We start from the raw sequence: 21,759 nt of genomic DNA, 5'->3' as shown, positions 1-21,759 counted from the left end.
TAACAAGCTAAGATTAGGAGCACTCCCTTAAAGAGAGTGTTCCTAATCTCAGCTCGTTACCTGTGTAGAAGACACCTGGGAGCCAGAAATCTTGCTGATTGATAGAGGATCAAATACTTATTTCACTCATTAAAATGCAAATCAATTTATAACTTTTTTGAAATGCGTTTTTCTGGATAATTTTGTTGTTGTTCTGTCTCTCACTGTTAAAATAAAATAAACCTACCATTAAATTATACACTGATCATTTCTTTGTCAGTGGGCAAACGTACAAAATTGACAGAGGATCAAATACTTTTTTTTTCCTCACTGTATACAACCCTTTGGGTGAGCCTAGAGATGGTCATTAGTTATTGGTTGCCTACCCATGCTGTAGGTAGCCAGCTGCTTCACTGTGCAGTTTAGAAGACGCGTGTAAGAGTGCCAGTGATTTGCACCCAATTTACATCTCTGCATTTTCTAAATTGCTGTAAATGAACTGTTCTCATTAGTTAGGCATAATTCTTTTTAACAATGCTTCATTACATCCTAAAGTATGCAGACTTATTACAGCTTTTACTGTAATATTTAGGACAGATTAATCTTTCATTAAATTACATTTTCAGCATGGTTGGGTAGTTGCAGCAGGAACATTTTGAAGCATGTCAGTGAAAGGGTAGAGAACACATAGTGTACGGACCAACGTCCTAACACAACACGACTCTTTCTGTCTGTTGGTGAGAAATCCAGACTGGCTGGCTGTGGTTGAGTAAACCATGCTTAAAGTGTATCTAAACCCAAGAGTAAAACTCTAATATATTGCTGCTACGCCAGTCCTTGGATGCAGTGACTCTTTTTACTATCGTTAATTTTTTTTTTTCCCCCGAATTCCGAGCTGGTGGTCTCGCCAGTAGCACACGTCCTGTTCCAGGGAGAAGACGCTCACTCTCTAAACTGTATGTATGGAGGTGCAGCTTTGCTCCCCCCGGGACAGGAAACATGTTGGAGGCACAGAACATCTCTCCCTATCCTCATCTTCATAACATAGCAGGGAGCTGAAGGGCTGACAATAGTTCTAGCTAATAATAGTGGAACTTGCAATCCCACTGGATTTCTAGCAGGGTGTTTGCTTTTATAGAACAAAACACTTTCAGTTGTATTTTTAATAGACTTAATTGGAGCAAATTAAAAAGATTGTTGTTTGTTGTTTACATTTCCCATAGTAAAGACAAATGAATGGTGCAGTATTGGAGCAGCACCCCATAAACAGTAGGTATACAGTGTACCAAACAATACAGCTAATTCACATGTAGTAACTAATTAGTAGTCCTAAAAAGTCATAAACTCTCTGTATGTACACGCCAGTGGCTTCACCTCATGAGACTGAAGTAATCTCTAAAGGAATCCAAATAAAACAGCAGAGGCCGCCAGACTAAGTGCAGTAGTAAAAAATTGCTTTATTATAAAAAGACAATTGGCAGCTCACTGGTTCCTGGCATAAAATAGGTATATCTCCATCTCTAAGTAGACTGCTTGAGTGTCCTCCCACTCAGTAAAGGATAGGAGCACTGTCGTAAACCCCAGCTGGATGGTCTGCTGCTGTAAAAAGAACCAGAAAGTCCCAGGAACCACGCTTGAACCCATAGAGACACAAGATGAGATGTCACGGCCAGCATAACCGGAAACAGATGAGTGTGGTCTTTTATAATGCTGTTTTATATTGCTGCACTTAGTCTGGCACCTTCTGCAGTTTTATTTGCATTTCCCATAGTTATTATAAAAGATAAGTAAGGAGGACAGCTATCTCCACCATCACTCTCGCATGATGGGCAAATTAGCAGATTGCCAGTGGGTCTCATGACTCTCAGTAGCCAGGAGCCACATTAGATGGCATGCACAGTATGTATATCTGCAGTGGCAGAGCAGAGGATCCTCTGCATTGGCCCATTCGGAACACCATATTGAAGAGTACATGGGCATGCCCATGGTGATGCTGTGTTCACAATGATGGCAGAATAGATGCAATGCATGTGGCCTTTTTGGACAGGCAAAAAGCTGGGCATATGTAACTGTTTTGTCTTACCTTCGGGAACAGGTAGATATTATTGGTGCCTTAGCTATTTTCTTAGGGATTGTGTCAAACTTCATAGCTTACATGCCATTCCATTATAAGCATGTACTTGGATTTACATTTTGAAATAAGTTTTATAATTTAACATTTTGAAAAAAAAAATTTTTTGTAATTTTTTAGGATATTTACTGGATCCACAAGGCTGGATGGAAATGCTATAGGTAAGACAAGTTTATTTATATTTTTGTTTTTTCTGTCTGCATTTTACTATGGATCTCATTCCATTCTGTGCTTGCAGTGGATTTTGTACGTTGGCTGTGTGCCGTCTCAATGGACGAGTTGGTGTCTCCAACACACCCACGAATGTTTAGCTTACAGAAAATAGTAGAGATCTCTTATTACAACATGGGTCGTATCCGACTTCAGTGGTCCAGGATATGGGAGGTTATCGGAGATCATTTTAATAAGGTATGCTTGGCTTTCCACACCGATTGTAACAGCTTACATACCTAGCAGGTCTTTTGTATTCTATACAACTGTTTCTATGTTTGCCATTTTGTCATGTATCTGAGTTCGGTGAGGAGGGTGCTTACTCAATGAGAATACCAGATTTTTTTTTTTTTTTTTTTTTTGATCACATTTTTATTAAACATTTTATATTTACACAAGTTCCACTCACAGCCATACAAAGTAAATTCACATAATCCTATTATGTTATAATTGTTAGTACATAGTTCCAAATTTCCCTCTATAACAATTCATTAAGGCTAATAAAAATAGCCAAAACCATATACTTTATCATTATGGAAGATTAGGTAAAAATGCCTATGTTGTGCTGTCAAATGATCCTTGTGGGCAGATGTCTGTCCCATAAGGACAGAGAAGAGAAGAAAAAAAAAAAACAGGAAACAAAAAGCAGAAAAAGGACAGAGAAGAAAAAAAAAAAACACCAAATATACTGACATGAACAAGACCTACACAAACCTCTGGAAAGCCCCCTCTCGACCATCAACCGCGACACAACGTAACATAACAGCCAGGCCATACCCAACCACACCTACTCCGAGTCTCACTCGTAAACCCTAACTCCGAGTCTCAGTATGTCTGAGCTCAAAGATTCTATCCAAGGGGACCACACTTTCCTAAACTTATAATAATTTCCCTGTATACTTGCTGTTATTTCCTCCATTCTCTTTAGTTGATTAAGTTCAGCAACCCACTCTTTATTAGTGGGAGTGACTCTTGTATTCCAATGTCTGGGTATGATTATTCGCGCAGCAGAGATTAAGTAGGGGAACAATCCATTTGTGACCTCTCGCATAGAGCCCGGATATATAGATAACAAAGCGATTTCAGGAGATTTCTGGTAAGGTATGCAAGTTATATAGGAGCAAATTTGAAATACACTCTCCCAGAAATCTATTATCTGTGGGCATGTCCACCATATATGGATCATTGTACCTACATCTCTCCCGCAACGCCAACACTCCTCAGGATAAATCTGGGAGATTCTATGTAGCCTCGCCGGGCATCTGTACCATCTGGTTAGTATTTTATAGTTATTTTCTTGTATGTAAGACGAAGAACTAGATTTGAAAGTTAACCAAAAAGCTTTTTTACAATCTTCTATGGAAATTGGATGGCCCAATTCACTCTCCCAGTCTTGTTATAGTACGGGCTTAAAGGAAGAGCGTGTTACAGAAGTATGTCATATATCTTTGAAATAGTGCTAGAACATCCTATAGGCCCCAAACAAAGAGATTGAAATGGCGTTAATTCCCTATGAAGTAAAGTCGTTGTTGTCTATAATAATGTTGACGCTGAAGATAGTGAAACCACTGACCCACATAATTGCTATCAGTAGTCATTATCGTGTTCCGTGCCTGAAGTCCTTTTGATGTCAGAGCTTGTGTAATCAGGGAAGGAGTCAGCAGTGTCCATCTTAAAAACCTATCTGACAACAAGCCAGGTACAAATTCTGGATTGCCCATTATTGGGGTAAGTGGCCCTGGTACTGAAGAGACACCCCACCTATGAACAGTCCGATCCCAGACTTTCAATAGAGACTGTGTCAAAGGTGGAAGTGTTTGTCTAAATGGACGAGATTTAGGTTTGATCCATGGAAGAGAGACCAGAGGAAGCTCTATTAATTGCTGTTCAATAGCTACCCACTGTTTTGTTCTCCCACAATAGAACCAGTCTTAAAGTGTAAATCCTAAAACTTTTTTCTTAGGTTTGGATAGAGTAGGGAAGGGTAGAACCAGGCAGATTTGTATGGCTATCCAGGGCTCTGTTTACCACATTTGACAGGCGATGAGGAGATTTTATATCGCCTATTTATCGCCTGTGTTAACCCCACGCTAGTGCGCCGCAACCATGTGCTTTGCACGTGGTTGTGGGAATATTGCAGAGTGGCCCTATTCACTTGAATGGGTTGCGTTTTGCCGAAAGCAACAGAGTATAATTCCAAAGCAAAGCATCACGGCATGTGTACAATGCCAGCCGCTGCCTTTGCAGCTTAAGGGGGCAGCTGGGGACAGTAAAAGCGTGGGCCAAACTGACAGGGTCACCAAGTATTTATTCAATGAAAGAAGAAGCTCTGAATATCTTTAAAGGATGCACATAGTTTTAACAAATTGAATTTGAAATAATTGGGTATAGATAATGTATATACAGTATCTCACAAAAGTGAGTACACCTCTCACATTTTTGTAAATATTTTATTTATTTTCATGTGACAACACTGAAGAAATTACACTTTGCTACAATGTAAAGTAGTGAGTGTACAGTTTGTATAACAGTGAAAATTTGCTGTCCCCTCAAAATAACTCAACACACAGCCAATAATGTCTAAACCGCTGGCAACAAAAGTGAGTACACCCCTAAGTGAAAATGTCCAAATTGGGCCCAAATAGCCATTTTCCCCTTCTCTGTGTCATGTGACTCGTTAGTGTTACAAGGTCTCAGGTGTGAATGGAGAGCAGGTGTGTTAAATTTGGTGTTATCGCTCTCTCTCTCATACTGGTCACCGGAAGTTCAACATGGCACCTCATGGCAAAGAACTCTTTGAGGATCTGAAAAAAAGAATTGTTGCACTACATAAAGATGGCCTAGGTTATAAGAAGATTGCCGAGATCCTGAAACTGAGCTGCAGCACGGTGGCCAAGACCATACAGCGGTTTAACAGGACAGGTTCCACTGAGAACAGGCCTCGCCATGCACAACCAAAGAGGTTGTGTGCACGTGTTCTGTGCCATATCCAGAGGTTGTCCTTGGGAAATAGATGTATTATTGCTGCCAGCATTGTTGCAGAGGTTAAAGGGGAGGGGGGTCAGCCTGTCAGTGCTCAGACCGTACGCCGCGCACTGCATCAAATTGATCTGCATGGCTGTCGTCCCAGAAGGAAGCCTCTTCCAAAGATGATGCACAAGAAAGCCCGCAAACAGTTTGCTGAAGACATGCAGACTAAGGACATGGATTACTGGAACCATGTCCTGTGGTCTGATGAGACCAAGATAAACTTATTGGGTTCAGATGGTGTCAAGCGTGTGTGGTGGCAACCAGTTGAGGAGTACAAAGACAAGTGTGTCTTGACTACAGTTAAGCATGGTGGTGGTAGTGTCATGGTCTGGTGCTGCATGAGTGCTGCCGGCACTGGGGAGCTACAGTTCATTGAAGGAACCATGAATGCCAACATGTACTGTGACATACTGAAGCAGAGCATAATACCCTCCCTTTATAGACTGGGCTGCAGGGCAGTAATCCAATATAATTACCCCAAACACACCTCCAAGAAGACCACTGCCTTGCTAAAGAAGCTGAGGGTAAAGGTGATGGACTGACCAAGCATGTCACCAGACCTAAACCCTATTGAGCATCTGTGGGGCATCCTCAAATGGAAGGAGGAGGAGCGCAAGGTCTCTAACATTCACCAGCTCCGTGATGTCGTCATGGAGGAGTGGAAGAGGACTCCAGTGGCAACCTGTGAAGTTCCAGTGAACACCATGCCCATAAGGGTTAAGGGGGTGCTGGAAAATAATGGTGGCCACACAAAATATTGACACTTTGGTCCCAATTTGGACGTTTTCACTTAGGGGTGTACTCACTTTTGTTTCCATCCGTTTAGACATTAATGGCTGTGTGCTGAGTTATTTTAAGGGGACAGCAAATTTACACTGTTATACAAGCTGTACACTCACTACTTTACATTGTAGCAAAGTGTCATTTCTTCAGTGTTGTCACATGAAAAGATATAATAAAATATTTACAAAAATGTGGGGGGTGTACTCACTTTTGTGAGATACTGTATAACATATACATTACTGGTAGTTTTAGAATATGAAAACAAGAAGCTATAGGATTGAACTAATTACCGAAACAGTGCTGTGCTGCCAATCAAATAAATGTGCAAATAATAAAATTATTACTGAACTTGATTCAACCTGCAAAAAAAGGTGCAAAAAATACAATGTACAAATATACAATTTCAGTGCAAAATAACAGTTAGATGCAACATTACACCTCCACCTGATTGCTGCTAGTACTGATCAAATATGTATATATAGGACGGTGCTGTGCTATCAACACACAAAGTTGTATCAATTAAATTGCATATAAAGTGATTAACGTAAAAGTCCAAAGTGATTAAAAAAGTCTTCAGTTTCTTCCAAATTGAAGACTTCACCGAATAGTGCACAACAGATTGAAAGTGCTGGTGCTCAAGTCACACCCATTTGATGTAACGCACATAGGGGGAGGAGTTGCAGTGGTGACATCATCCCGCGAGTATCTCGTTGTTCATTGCATGCTTAGCCTGCACTGCTGAAGTGCTTTTTTTTGTGAGTAATAATAAGTAATAATTATTTTTTTGTCACCAATTCTAATTTTTGCACTGATAGAAACTTAGTATTGAACTGCCTTTTAATAAAGTCTGTGCTATGTTTTCTTCCTAGGTTGGTTGCAACCCTAATGAAGATGTTGCAATCTTTGCAGTAGATTCTTTGAGACAGCTGTCTATGAAATTTTTAGAAAAAGGGGAGCTTGCAAATTTCCGCTTCCAAAAAGATTTCTTAAGGCCATTTGAACACATCATGAAGAGAAACAGGTAGGTGAAACTGTACTCTGTGTATATAATGTGTGTGTATAGGTAGACTTTGTCAATATTTTTTTTAATTTTCATTAAGGTATAAAGGTAGGTTACATTGGTGGTTTGTGTGCAGCTGGAGGTACATATGAGTACCGTTACACCTTAGGTATAAAAAGGAGTGATGTATCGCAAACAGACTGTGTATTAGGTAGATGATGTACATTGGTATATGTACTCTTTGTTTTGTTTTTAACCAAAATAAACATGCCATACGTACCTGCTCTGTGCAATGGTTTTGCACAGAGCAGCCCCGATTCTCCTTTTCTGGAGTTCCCTGCTGGCACTCCTGGCTCCTCCTCTTCGGTGAGTGCCCCCAAGGAAAGCCACTTTTCCTAAGTGCACACGTGCATGCTGGCTCCCGAGCTGCCCATTCTTTGTCTATGGACAAAGACCGGGGGACTCAGACCCACCCCCCCACCCCCCTCGTCACGACATTTGAATGGCAGCAGTGGGAGCCAATGGCTGCCGGTGCTATCAATTTGCCCATTGAGGTGGGAGGCAGCAGCAAGAGCCACTGCTTTTGTGCACATTGCTGGTTCGGATCGGGCTCAGGTAAGAATAGGGGGGGGGGGGGGGCCTCCTTCAGTACAGAAGTTCATTTTTTTTAACCTTAATACATAGAATGCCTTTAGGTAAAAAACCTTGAGGCCTTAGGACCAGTTTAAGGTTAAACTAGCAATGCAAACCAGGGAATGGGGGGGGGGGGGGGAGTTAGGGGGTGGGTAGGCCATAGATGGGTAGGTTAAGCCCATGGGTTCAAGAAAGTGGAGGAGGACGACACAATTAAGTATTGGACATTGGGGTAAATATAGTATTGTGAAAGTAGTTATATTAGTTTAGGTAGCATTTGATAACTTTCTGGAAATGTGTGATGGCACATACTGTAACTGTGTTTCACAAAGCTGTGACCGTGTCACCTTCCTCATGTAATGCTTGTGCTTTGTTTGTAAAAAGGTCTCCCACCATCAGGGATATGGTCGTCCGCTGCATTGCACAAATGGTAAACTCCCAAGCTGCTAACATTCGCTCAGGCTGGAAGAACATATTCTCAGTTTTTCACTTGGCTGCCTCCGACCAGGATGAGAGCATAGTGGAGCTGGCATTTCAGACCACTGGGCACATAGTCAGTGAGTATTTGTATGACACATGCACTGAGCTAGTTGTGCATGTGCTGCTTAGAATATTCCTAACACGTTAAAATTATAGGAAATTCTTAGGTTCTGAGCTACAAGAAATTGTCATCAGACAATTAAGCCTTTAGTCATTTTCTAATTAGTCTTTTTATCAAAACTGTAAAACCAAAGCTAAATCATAAGGTGGTCACACATGGGTGAAGACCGTGGCATGGCATTTTTCAGCTTAGTAAAAAATGCATGAACATGAGAAAATCTATTGCTTTCAATAGAGTTTTTTGTTTTTTTTTAAACTCTGTGTTCATTGGAGAAAATTCTTGCCAGTTTGTATTGTAAAAGACGTTCAATGGACCAAAACATTTTTTATACAAACTTTTCTATAATTTATCCCATTTATAATGACAATTCTATTACAAACAGCAATTCTAATACATAGCGTGGCAAAGTTATTTACCAATAAAATAAAGGTGCTTTTTCCCAACGTTGCATATTTTTTTTAAATGTGTCACTAAAACTATGAAGGAATATAATAAATGAAAAAACTAAAGCTAGATATAAATGGAAAAAAATGGCACCACGATAATAGCTATGTAGAGGAAGAAGATTAAGTTTAACTAAAGGCAAAGCTTCCTTTTTTTTTTTTTTTAATAATTAGTTAGACTAGTGAGGAATTATACGCACAGTCAAGTTTTTTTTTATTGCTGTCTGTATCACCACTGGGAAGATTCACACCAGTGTCACCAGGAATGAAAGTGAGGGTAAATACATTTTGAGTTGCCATCAGAGCAGGATTAGAGTTAAAATCTTTCAAGGAGAACACTTGTTCCTGTGATAACTGTCTAAGATAGGATAGCCCTCACCCTGGAAAGATGTACTTGCACTTCCTGTTGCATCTACAGGACAAGAAGTGAAGGAAAGTCCCCCTATTGAGAGATTAAGGGAGAAAGTGGAAGAACTGGCAAAATTATTTGGATGACTGTTTATTTTTTAAGGGCATTTGTGGCATATTTTGATACATGTCTTATGCCCTGTACACACGACCAGTTTTGCCGTTGGAATAAACTCTGAAGGTTTTTACGACGGAGTTCTGACGGAATTCCGCTCAAGCTGTCTTGCATACACACGGTCACACCAAATTCCGACCGTCCAGAACACGGTGACGTACAACAGGTACGATGGGACTAGAAAACGGAAGTTCAATAGGCAGTAGCCTATTGAGAGATTAAGGGAGAAAGTGGAAGAACTGGCAAAATAATTTGGCTGCCTTTTTGTTATTTTTTTAAGGGCATTTGTGGCATATTTTATACATGTCTTATGCCCTGTACACACGACCGGTTTTGCCGTCGGAATAAACGCTGAAGGTTTTTACTACTGAGTTCCGATGGAATTCCGCTCAAGCTGTCTTGCATACACACGGTCACACCAAATTCCAACCGTCCAGAATGCGGTGACGTACAACGGGACTAGAAAATGGAAGTTTTAATAGCCAGTAGCCAATAGCTTCCGTCTCGTACTTGCTTCAGAGCATGTGTCGTTTTTGGTGTGTCGGAACAGCATACAGACGAAAACATTATCTAAGTCCGTCTGAATTTTCGACAGAAAAAGTCTGATGGGGCATACACACGGTCGGAATATACGATGAAAAGCTCCCATCGGACTCTTTCTGTTGGAAATTCCGCTCGTGTGTACGCGGCATTACTAAAATAGACTTGATAACCAATATGTTATGTTGAAATTCAGTTGTAAGAAATAATTGCATCCTGTCGCTCTGTTCTTTGTTACAGCACTGGTTTTTGAGAAGCACTTTCCGGCCACCATTGATTCTTTTCAGGATGCAGTGAAATGTTTGTCTGAATTTGCCTGTAATGCAGCATTCCCAGACACCAGCATGGAAGCCATACGTCTCATACGCCATTGTGCAAAATATGTGTCTGACCGGCCTCAGGTATAGTTTCGTAATTTGTCATGTTTCATTACATCAATGGGCTTCCATCATAACAGCTGCTTTCAACCTGCAGTCAAAATTATTCAAAATTGCACCATCATTATCCCTTTCATGACTAAGCCTATTTCTGACATTTGTTGCTTGCAAGTTAAAATCCGTATTTTTTGCTAGAAAATTACTTAGAACGCCCAAACATTATATTTTTTTAGCAGAGAATCTAAAGAATAAAATGGCGATCGTTGCAATATTTTATGTCACACTGTATTAGTGCAGCAGTCTTTCAAATGGAATTTTTTAGTAAAAAAATACACTTTCAGGAATTAAAGAAAAAACAAAACCATAAAGTTAGCCCAATTTTTTTTGTATAATGTGAAAGATGATGTTACGCCGAGTAAATAGCTAACATGTCATGCTTTGAAATTGCGCACACTCGTGGAATGTCAACAAACTACGGTACCTAAAAAATCTCCATAGGCGGCGCTTTAAAAAAAATATCGGTTACCAGGTTAGAGTTACAGAGTAGGTCTAGTGCTAGAATTATTGCTCTCGCTCTGACGATCGCGGCGATACTTCACATGTGTGATTTGAACACAGTTTACATATGCGGGCGTGACTTATGTGTGCGTTGTCTTTGCTGCACGGGGGCGCTTTAAAAAATGTATTTTTTTTTTCTTTTCTTATTTCTTTTATTTTTTTTTTTTTTACAATGTTACTTTAAAAAAAAAAAAGATCACTTTTTATTGCTGTCACAAGGAATGTAAACATCCCTTGTAACAGTAATAAGTGGTGACAGGTACTCTTTATGGAGGGATCGGAGGTCTAAAAGACCCCAAATCCCTCCTTTTGCACTTCAAAGTATTCAGATCGCAAAAAATGGCGATTCTAAATACTGTAATTTTTTTTTTTTAAATGGCGCCATTGGCAGCCAAGTAAACCGGAAGTGATGTTGTAACGTCATTTCCGTGTTTACAGAAAGAAGACTGGATCTAAGCAGTTTCCAGCTTCATTCCAGTCCTACTCTAGCTGGCGGAAGTGCCGGATCGTGTCTCTGGTCTCACGGTGGGACGGGAGACCTGGGAAGAGCGGCGGGAGGGGGGAGTCCCCTCTCGCTCCTCCGGTATAACAGCTGAGCGGATTTTAGCCACATCAGTTGTTATCCCTGAAAAGCTGACCACTCGCTCTCAAAAAAAGATACCGGGATGATGCCTACAGCTGCAGGCATCATCCCGGCATAACCCCTTAAAGCCGAGGCCGCATATGTGCGTACGCACTGCGGGAAGGAGTTAGAAATTAATTTTGCTATTGTTAATCACTGGTAGATTAACAGCAGCAAAGCAAAACAAGGACAACATTAACTTCCCCTGCATTTCCCCCCTCCCTCTCTCATATTTGAATATTATTATTAGTTTTTATTTAATTAAATAGAGTTTTTGTTCTGCAGTGCCTTTGCAAGAATGAGGTTTGCCCCCCCCCCCCCCCCCCAACGTTTAAAGTCGAGGCTGATATACAAGTATCAAAGCTTGACTTGTCTGCACATATGCAGATGTGTTGTAGGGCTCTGCCTGGCTTTTGGGCCCTGGCAGAGCCTTGAAGTGCATCTGCTCACATGCAGGGGATTTTCCCCACATGCGCAGACATGCCACATGCGTGAGAATAACAAATATGGGGTTTTTGTAGGAGGACAATGCCAAAACAGAAGGGGATAAAAGTTCTTCTTTTTGTATGATGTAAGTGCAACACAGGGGGCATTATGTGAAGGAAGACATAGATGCTCTTAAGGCTAAGATCATTATAAATGGATAAATAAACACGTGATTTTGCAGGGGAAAAAAAATGTGCATTTATTTATTTTGGATTGCGGGTTCAGTGTTAGACTCCTGCATCTCTCCCTCCAGCTTGCTGCCCATATCCTCTGTACAGGCTTTCAGTTAGAAAGCTGAAAAAAAATATAAAAGGACTTGTCCATTTGAAAACTAAAAGTCCATCTTCCACAGGGCCAGGCGGGACTCGTAGTTAAAAGAGAAGTATGGGTTTTTATTTTTTTTAAGATTCATGCTTACCTAGGTGGATACAGCATCGGTCCAATGCTACATCTGTCCCCTGGCGCCTCTACACTGAGAACCGAACGATCAAACACTGCGATCGCTCGGTTCTCACAGCTCCGTGAGCAGAGAGCTGCAGACTGTCAGTCACAGCTCTCTGCTCTGCTCCCTCCTCGCTCATTGGAGTGCTGGGCTGTGGAAGGGCGGGGGCGCTCAGTTCAGGCTTTCGGCGGCTCGCTGACAGGCTAAGCTGGGTGTTGGTCCAGGGATCTGGTGGATCCCGGCTCCGTGATTGTGATGACGCGGAGCCTGGACCGACTTCTGTGACGTCAACAGAGAGCGTAATTCAGCCCGCTCTCTGCTAAAAACGGGTTACAGGAGCGCAAAATCAACTGCACTCCTGTGATCCATAGGAGAAGTATAATCAAATGAGCTTTGGCTGTACTTCTTCTTTAATTCATTCACAAACATCTGTGAATTAACCCACTGTCACAGGGGGACTCAGGACGTGAGGGGATGTAATGCTTAGGAACATGTTCCGAACAGTGAACATGCAACATTTTCCTAGAAGTGAACTTGGCCTTTAAACAATTCTTATTCTTGCTTGGCTGGATCGAGAACGAAAGAGTGCCTTAGGCCCCTTTCACACTTGTGTGACTTGTCCTGTGACTTGGGACTGCAAAGACACATGACAAGTCGTACCCCATGATTTCCAATGAGTACCATTCATATCTGTGTGACCTCAAAGTAGTCCCTGCACTACTTTGATCCGACTTTGATGCGATTTGAGGTCCATAGACCTAAGATTACACAGGCATTGCTTAAAGTAGCACTAAAATCGTGCAACTTTCATGTCGCACAAGTGTGAAAGGGGCCTAAAACATTTGCCTTTCTTAGAGAAGAATCTGCTCTCATAATCTAAGGTTTGTGATCCCATGATCTCTGCTGAAAGTCAGGACCAACCTTCAACAGATACCACATGACTAATTGCAGTAAATGCTAGAGTGAACCTACAGCATCATTTTCTTAGAACACGCAAAGTATTTCAGCCCTTGTGTTGCTTATTTGTTCACAAAGCATTAGAAAAAGCTGTAGTTCATAAGATTACTCTTTAGTGAGTGCACATTATGAATTTTTGCAGATCTGCTTTTATCTGATAGAAGAATATATGTGTTTTTTGCAGGCATTCAAGGAGTATACAAGCGATGATATGAATGTAGCTCCTGAGGACCGTGTCTGGGTGAGAGGATGGTTCCCCATTCTGTTTGAATTGTCCTGCATCATCAACAGATGCAAATTAGATGTAAGAACCAGGTAACAATCAGTATTTGTATTTCAGTTTTAAGGTATTTATAGTATTGCATTTGTGTATTTCGTCTAACATGTTTAGCATTTTTTCTCATTTGGACATTTGTATTGATGCAAGGTACATTATATCTTAGGAACCCGTCAAGTTTCTGTTCATGTCATTGGCAAAAGTGGAATTATTATTTGCAAGGAACTACTGCCTTTTCACTTTCCTTATACAATCGGTCTAAATAGGCTTTTTATATACTACCTATTTGAGCAGAATATGCACAATTTAAATATGAATAGAATTGAGTCATGCAGCTCATATCAAAGGGTCCTACATTAAGAATTCTTTGTATTATCCCTTAGCAGCCAGTCTGATCAAAACCTGCACAGCAAAAAGGGCAGATTGGCCAATGTAGGGCAATACAGGCAGTATAATAAGGCCATGCACATTGCGATTTGTTAGATAATTAAGATTCATTAACATTGATTGCTATGAGGTGCCACACTTTACACATTGTACTTTGCCTTAAAGCATATGTAAGGGCAAGAAAAAAAAAAACAGGCGGTACATCTCTGAAATACATGTACATTACCTCATGTGGAATCTTAATTAAGACCCTACAAGCACTGAAAATACCCGTTGATCTGCTAAAAGTCCTTTTGGTACCTAAGTTCTGTTGTGGACTGGCAACACACTGCATTTTTGTGGACTGAGTGGTATCAGTCTTACCCAGTGAGGGGAATTTACTAAAACTGGATCATGCAAAATCTGGTGCTGCTTTGCAGAGAAACCAATCAGCTTCCAGGTTTTAGCCTAGGTTCACACTGAATGCAGGTTAGAAATTGTGCGAGTTCCGAATAAACTTGCACGATTTCAAACCAGCAATGCGGTCTGACTTCAGGGGCGATTTGACAGACATCTGTGCGGGTTTATGCACAGATGTCTATTCAAAACGCCCCGAAGTCGCCAAAAGTAGTACAGGATCCAGACTACTTTTGGGAATCGGTGCGGTGCCATTGCCGGCAGTAGCCGCCGATGTGAACTTAAGCCAGCTTCACACTTGTACGACACAACAGTCGTACGACTGTGGATTCGACTTTGCCTTGCGACTTGAAGTCCAACATCCATCCGACTTCAATGAACGGGGATCTGACTTTAATCCCGACAATACCAGGCATGGGGTTCCCCCTCCAAGAGCATACCGTGTTCTTCAGTCTGGTATGGATTTTAAGGGGAACCCCCACGCCCTGCGCCCCCCACCCCAAAGCACCTTGTCCCCATGTTGATGAGGACAAGGGCCTCTTCCCGACAACCCTGACTGGTGGTGGTCGGGGTCTGCGGGCTTATTAGAATCTGGAAGCCCCCTTTAACAAGAGGGCCCCCAGATCCCAGCCCCCCACCCTATGTGAATGAGTATGAGGTACATTGTATCCCTACCCATTCACCTAAAAAAAAGTGTCAAAAATAAAAACAGTACACAGGTTTTTGACAAAATAATTTATTAAATCCGCTCCGGCGTGTCTTCCGATTTTTTTCTCCCCTCTCCGGCTCTTCTCTGTCTTCCTCTGCTGGTTCTCCTCTCCGCTGATGTCTTCTAGCCCTCTCCGGTTCTTCTGCCTCTGTCTGCTGTCTTCTGCCTCTGCCGGGTCTCCTCTCCCTCTGTTCTTCCTCCGATGTTGACTCGACGCTCTCTCCCGCTAAAATTCTGGGTCCGCCATGTGCCACTACTTATATTGGCATGGGGCGGGGCCACTGGGTGACATCATCCAGAGGCCTGCCCCTTATGATGTCACCGCCCATCATGCCCCTGCATGGGGGTTCCCCTTAGAATCCATAACAGACCGAAGGGCCTGGTATGCTCTTGGAGGGGGAACCCCATGCCGTTCTTTTCTTTTTTTTTTTTTTTTTTTATTTGGCGTGGAGTTCCCCTTCAAGGTCCTCAGAGCACAAGTCTAATGCCAAAGTCGGATCAGTTAAGACGATGATCCGACTTTGATCCGACTTCAATGATATTCAATGGGCTGAAATAGGCTCAAAGTTGGACCAAAGTAGTGCAGGAACCTTTTTCAAAGTCGGGACCAACTTGTGTCGGACCAGTTAAGACTGCTCCCATAGAGAAACCTTGATTTCCATACGTCATGCGACTTGTTCTTCAGTTTTAGTAAATCCCCACCCAGAATGTCTTTTACTAAACTTCTCAGACCCTGCCACTCTACTATCTCTACAGTCTAGACATTAATTATTCTTTAATCCAAGATAAGAACTAAGAGGGCTAATTAGACTCCCGATTTATCACAGGATCTGCGCACATGACAGCTTTGTTTTTTTACATGATCCACAGGTTTTTTTTTTTTTTTGGATTTTTTTTTTAACACTTTTTGATCAGATATAACAAAATATTTTAAAGGATCACAAATAAGAGAGGTTCATTGTTAGTTTACATTCACTTTAAGAAAAAAGTCCACATGTATGTTAACTATCCATCCAGCCTGATAGCCAGATGCCTGGAGGTCAGTTAATTCTAACTCCTCATATCTAATGCTGGGAACACACACACTACGTTTTTTTTGTTTTATTTTTAATTCAGCCCGGCGGGCTGAATGAAGAAAAAAACTTAGATCGCCGTGCTAACACATTCGATGTTAGTGCGGTGATCTCCCCACCGAGCTATTGTGTTCTGACAGGGGGATTGCCCCCCACCAGAACGCACTGATCAGCCAATTGCTCTGATCAGATGCTGGTTTTGCAGCATGCTTGTTTGGCAGAAGCTGTCTGACAAGGAGCTGTACACACCTGCCGAACCAATGACTTTCAATCGATGTACCCAGCTTAAAGGGTAAGTTCACTTTTAAAAAAAAAATAAATAAATGCACATTTATTGCAGGTAAAAAAAATGTGCATTTACTATTTTTTTTTTTTTCTTTTTAAGGTGCCTGGAAAGCTTCGCACCAGCGATCAGCAGATTGCTGGTGCCATGCAGGTCTCATGCAGATCATTCTGTGTATCTTTGTTCTCATTCATCCCACACGGGCAAGCAGATACATTGACAGGAAGAATCAGTGAACTTCCACAGCGCTGTGGTAGTTTGTTGAGAGCTACAAGCCGACAGCCTCAAATGATGTCGGGGCTTGTAGTTCATTCATACACAGAGCTGTGTGAATGGATGATGCGGCCGCATGGCGGAGCTGATTTCAAAAAGTGACAGCTAGTACAGGGAACTTCTCCCCCTACTGCTGTCACAGGGGGTGCAGAGATTGGGCAATGGCTGCAACATTGTAACATGTTCCCAGAGGTGAAATTATCTTTTTAAATACCTCCTATGTAGCCATTCTACCCAGCAAATATAGCTAAAAAAAACTGTTAATGCCAAATTACCTGGATATATTTTCACCAATACCATTTTTTGTGCAATGTTGCCGATAGTTTTCAAAGGTTGCCTGGAGTTGGTAGTGCTTTCTGTTCATACACAAAGTGTTTCTTTCCCACCCTCTGTGATACCTTTCTTCTTTTCTAAAATAAATGTCAGAGACAATTGATTTTGACTTCCACTTGCTGTTCGTAGTGCTAAGAGCATGAGCTGTTGTTCCACCCAATACTTTCAGTGTTTATTGAACCCTTTGAGCAGTATTCCTAGGGTGTACACTTTATACGCATTTTGCCACGTGCAACGGAATGGATCATCACATGCTGTTCAACTGCTTTCCCCTTTGCTTGCTGTAATAGCCAAGTGCGTTCCCCAGGATTGATGCTCAAAGAGCTAAATCAGCAAACAGCTAGGACTGCTCCATCTTACATTCATACACACCTGTATTTACCATATTGTCACTTGTTGGCTCATGCCTAGGCCTAAAGAGACTGTCTCCAGAGCTTACAAACGTTTTTCCTTAATTGCTTCCCTTTTTTGACCACCTCTGAACATTTGTGGCCAAATTAAGCAAGAGAACTGTAGAGAAAAGGAAGTGCAAAAGGATGTTTGAAGAACTATTATTCAGGAAACATTAGATCATATCTCCTTTGAGCCTGTGTTGATGGGTTTTTGTAGGCTTTTGGCAGGTTTTGCATTCACATATATGTCTATGGAAATACAAAACCCATTTTATTATGTGAAATGCAGGCTGTAAGAAGGCTAACCCAGCTCAAGTGTACCTGTCAGCGAATTATGAATGATCCCAAAGCATATCAAACTGGTGCCATCAACTCAAGCCAACAGCCTTGCTTTTAGAGTAACATGGTGATCTAATAGATCTTAAAATTATAGTAAAGTTACATTTTATTTCTTTTACAAAGGGTTTTATTGATAATCATAGCAATTTCACAGTTTAACAGTGTAGATAATGCATCATGAATAAACATAACAAAAAGTTTAGCATCTTATAAATAAAATAAGTATGCTAGTAAATCAGAGAAAAACAAAACAATAAGAATATAACAGAGGCTGAAAACATTTTTGAAAGGGAGGTTAAAGAAGAGCTAGGGGCAGAGATTAGTTGAGAAGGGAGGAGTAAAGAATAGGGGGAAAGGAGAAAAGAGGAAGAAAGGGGGGAGGGTGGGTCCCCGCGGTGGGGAGCAAGAGAGTTACATTTTATTTCAATTAAAATAATGAACATGTCATACTAACTGCTCTGTGCAATGCTACTGCACAGAGCAGCCCCGATCCTCTTATTCTTGGGTCCCCTGCTGGAGCTCCAGGCTCCTTCTTTTGAGTGAGTGCCCACCAGGCTTGCTCCCAAGCCACCTTGTCTGCATCTATAGAGACAGGCAGCGTGTCTTGGCCCCTCCCCTCCCTCATCACAGGATTTGATTGACGGCAACAGAAGCCAATGGCTCCCACTGCCATCAGTTTCCCAGTGAGGAGGTAGAGAGCCAGGAGAGCAGCTGCTCTTGTGCGCAATGCTGGATCGAGATCAGGCTCAGGTAAGTATAAGGGGGGCTGAGGGGATCCTCTGGCCTAGAACTTTTTTTGTTTTTTTTTTTACTATAATAGCAATGCATTAAGGTAGAGCTGCAGGATTAATCGTCAATCGTTATCGTGATTTTTTTCCCCGTTGCGATATTGACAAGCGTTTCACGATTCTTAATATGCAAAGAATTCTCTCTGCTCTTCTGAAGCCAAAGCCATCAAAAAAATGGAAGAAAAAAACGGGCAGTCTGCCAAGAATCACAACATTCTTTAGCAGTGGAACTTAAGTATAAACTTTTAGCAGTTTGTCAATGGAATAGACTTTGCGTGTAAATGAGGAAAGTTTAACCACTTAAACGCTAAACCTTTTTCTGACATTTGTTGGTTCAAGTTAAAATCTTTTTCTTTTTCTTTTTTTTTATAGAAAATTACTTAGAACCCCCAAACATTATATATATATATATAATTTTTATTTTTTTTTAGTAGAGACCCTAGAGAATAAAATGGTGGTTGTTGCAATATTTTATGTCACACTGTATTTGCGCAGCGGTCTTTCAAATGCAATTTTTTTGGAAAAAATTACTTTAATGAATTAAAAAAAAAAAAACAGTAACGTTAGCCCAATTTTTTTTGTATAATGTGAAAGATTTTACGTCGCGAGAATCGTGATCTTTTCATTCTAAGCAAAAAATCGTGATTCTCATTTTGGGCAGAATCGTGCAGCTCTACATTAAGGTAGAAAACATTAAGGCTTTAGAACCACTTTAAATACTTCCAAAGTACACTAAAATTTTGCTGAATGAACCAAGGGCATCATCTACCTCTCTTAATGATATGCTTGACAGATTTTCTGCTAAATGACAGGGATATTTTAAGAATGAATAAAATGTATTTGTGTATTTATTCATGTTTTTGGAGATGGCAGTGTTTTCTTTTTACTGATAGGGGTCTGACCGTGATGTTTGAGGTGATGAAGACTTACGGACATACATTTGAGAAGCATTGGTGGCAAGACTTGTTCCGAATCGTCTTCAGAATCTTTGATAACATGAAACTTCCGGAGCAGCAGACTGAGGTGAGACAAGTTGCCGTGTCTATCTAATGAAACAGTCCCAATTGCATCGCTCTCTACATTGTGTGTATAGTAAGGGCAGGGAGGTTCTGTGATGACATGGTTCATAGTGAGATATGTGTTGCAAGTACCAGTACCCATCCTCTTGTATCCTGGTGTAAACTAGAAGCCAGTGGGGGTGTAAAGAAAAACAGCAAGATAATCAATAATGACTAATGAATTTTAAAATCATAATTTATTATAAACAAAGTATAAAAACCATAGTATATGTGATACATTTTGTGTTATACCCATCTATTGGGAAACTTTTTATACAATGTATCTAATAAATGATGATTTTGTAATTCGTTAGTCATTATTGATTGTCAATGAGCTATCCTAGACCACTCCTTCTTGTTCGTTTTCTGTTCTTCTTTGAGTTGATGATTCACGGGTAAAACTGACTCCTTTCCACTTTTTTACTTGTAATAAACCAGATCGTTCTATAGCATCATTTATGCTGCTCCAGGTATGGTCTATTGTTTACTGTTGTACGGTCTTTAATTACTAATTAGCCTGTGTAATTCCAAAAAAACACACACAAAGTGCATTTTCTTCAAGCGTGTTGAACTTTATTTGAAAGAAGTGTAAATGTGTTTACCATTCATCAAAAAAGTAAGCACTTTATGTGATGGTCATGGTCTTTCTGTAGAGGTATGTCATGCCCCCTGCTTAGTTGAAGCTAGAACTCTGTAATCGGCAAAGCATTCCTGATGGGAAATACACAGCACCCAGGAAAAAATAAAGCTGTTGGAAATGTTTTAATACTTCAGCCATAATTTAAATCTCATTCATGTAAATGTTTTACAGCTATACATTGTTAGCTTGCCACGTTCTCTGTTAAAGAGATTGTAAAACTTGAATTTTTTTTAAATTAAAACATGTCATACGTACCTGCTCTGTGCAATGGTTTTGCACAGAAAAACCCCAATGTTCCTTTTCTGGGGTCCCCAGCCAGCTCTCATGGCTACTACTCTTCGCTATTTGCCCACCATAGATCTTTATGGGCACACTCGTGCGGGCTCACTCCCCATACAGACAGTGTGTCTCAGCCCTGTCCCCTGCTTTCTTCTCACAGAATTTGATTGACAGCTGTGGGAACCAACAGCGTTGTTGCTATCAATCTGCCCAAAGAAGAGGGAGAGAGCTGCTGCTCTCAAGCACAGTGCTGGATCAAGAATAGGCTCAGGTAAGTATAAGAGGTGGCTTTGGGGGAGGGGGAGGGTTGTTCTCTAGCACAGAGGGTATTTTTAAAGTGGTTGTAAACCCTTACATATACCCAGTATAGTGACTGGCCTCCAATGATACACAGAGATGAAACAAATTCTCCTAAATAAGTTTTACCTGTTTATCTATGGCTGTCTTTCCCCACACCTATTAAAAGTGCAAAATGTACACAGGGATCTCTCAGCTCTGAAAAGAAGGGGGCAGAGAGCTAAAGTTACATCAGTGAGGGAGCTCTGAGAGCTGATTGGAGGGAAGGGACACACCCCCCTTCACACAGCACACAGGAACAGAGCTGAGGCTGTCAATCTGCTGAAGCTCCCTCCCCTGTCACCATTTTTCTCTTGGTGTCAGTAAAATTCATGAGAAGACTCGTGCTTAAAGCAGGGGAATTGGACAGTGGACAGAAATTATATTCGGTGCTCTGGATTGAGACAAGTACACGCTATAGAGGGATATGCTTTGTTCATATTTCATGTCTGAGGTTTACAACGACTGTAACTAAATGCATAGAATGAATTAAGGTAAAAAAAAACTTGAAGGCTTTTAAAACCACTTTAATATTTTATTAAGGCGTGTGTAAATGGCAGGAAACATTTATCTGTCTAAATGCAGCATTCACCAGCAACTTTAATGGCGTGAATTTGTTTTCCTGTATTGGCCATTCAACCTCAGCATATAATAGCTGGGCAGATCTAATCCAGCGTAAAAAAATATCTTGTCAACTGTGTTCTATCTTGTGGTATAGCAAAGGGTATGACAGGGAGTCAGACACTGGACTGCAGCTTAGCTGATCTCCCAGTGTGAAGTATGTAGGAAGCAGTGTAAATGGGCTGTATTTTTTATTTCAGCAGGATTTCACTAGCAAATCATATCCTACTTTTCACTTAGTCTTTTGTTTACCTTCTATA

General features: G+C 41.0%; 1 protein-coding gene across 1 annotated transcript in view; it reads left to right on the top strand.

The window, feature by feature from the left end:
- ARFGEF1 (ARF guanine nucleotide exchange factor 1) overlaps positions 1-21,759 on the top strand; it is a 304,195-nt gene that overhangs the window by 240,858 nt on the left and 41,578 nt on the right. The window contains exons 24-30 of the mRNA XM_073631773.1: positions 2,231-2,271; positions 2,349-2,518; positions 7,003-7,154; positions 8,151-8,323; positions 10,114-10,274; positions 13,500-13,630; positions 19,459-19,588. Coding sequence (XP_073487874.1) covers positions 2,231-2,271; positions 2,349-2,518; positions 7,003-7,154; positions 8,151-8,323; positions 10,114-10,274; positions 13,500-13,630; positions 19,459-19,588 — 958 coding nt within the window. The remainder of the gene's footprint in view (positions 1-2,230; positions 2,272-2,348; positions 2,519-7,002; positions 7,155-8,150; positions 8,324-10,113; positions 10,275-13,499; positions 13,631-19,458; positions 19,589-21,759) is intronic.

This window comes from Aquarana catesbeiana, linkage group LG05 (assembly GCF_042186555.1).
Source record: "Aquarana catesbeiana isolate 2022-GZ linkage group LG05, ASM4218655v1, whole genome shotgun sequence".
NCBI lineage: Eukaryota > Metazoa > Chordata > Amphibia > Anura > Ranidae > Aquarana > Aquarana catesbeiana.
The sequence above is the reverse complement of the archived record's forward strand: the minus strand, read 5'-3'. Positions and strand labels throughout refer to the sequence as shown.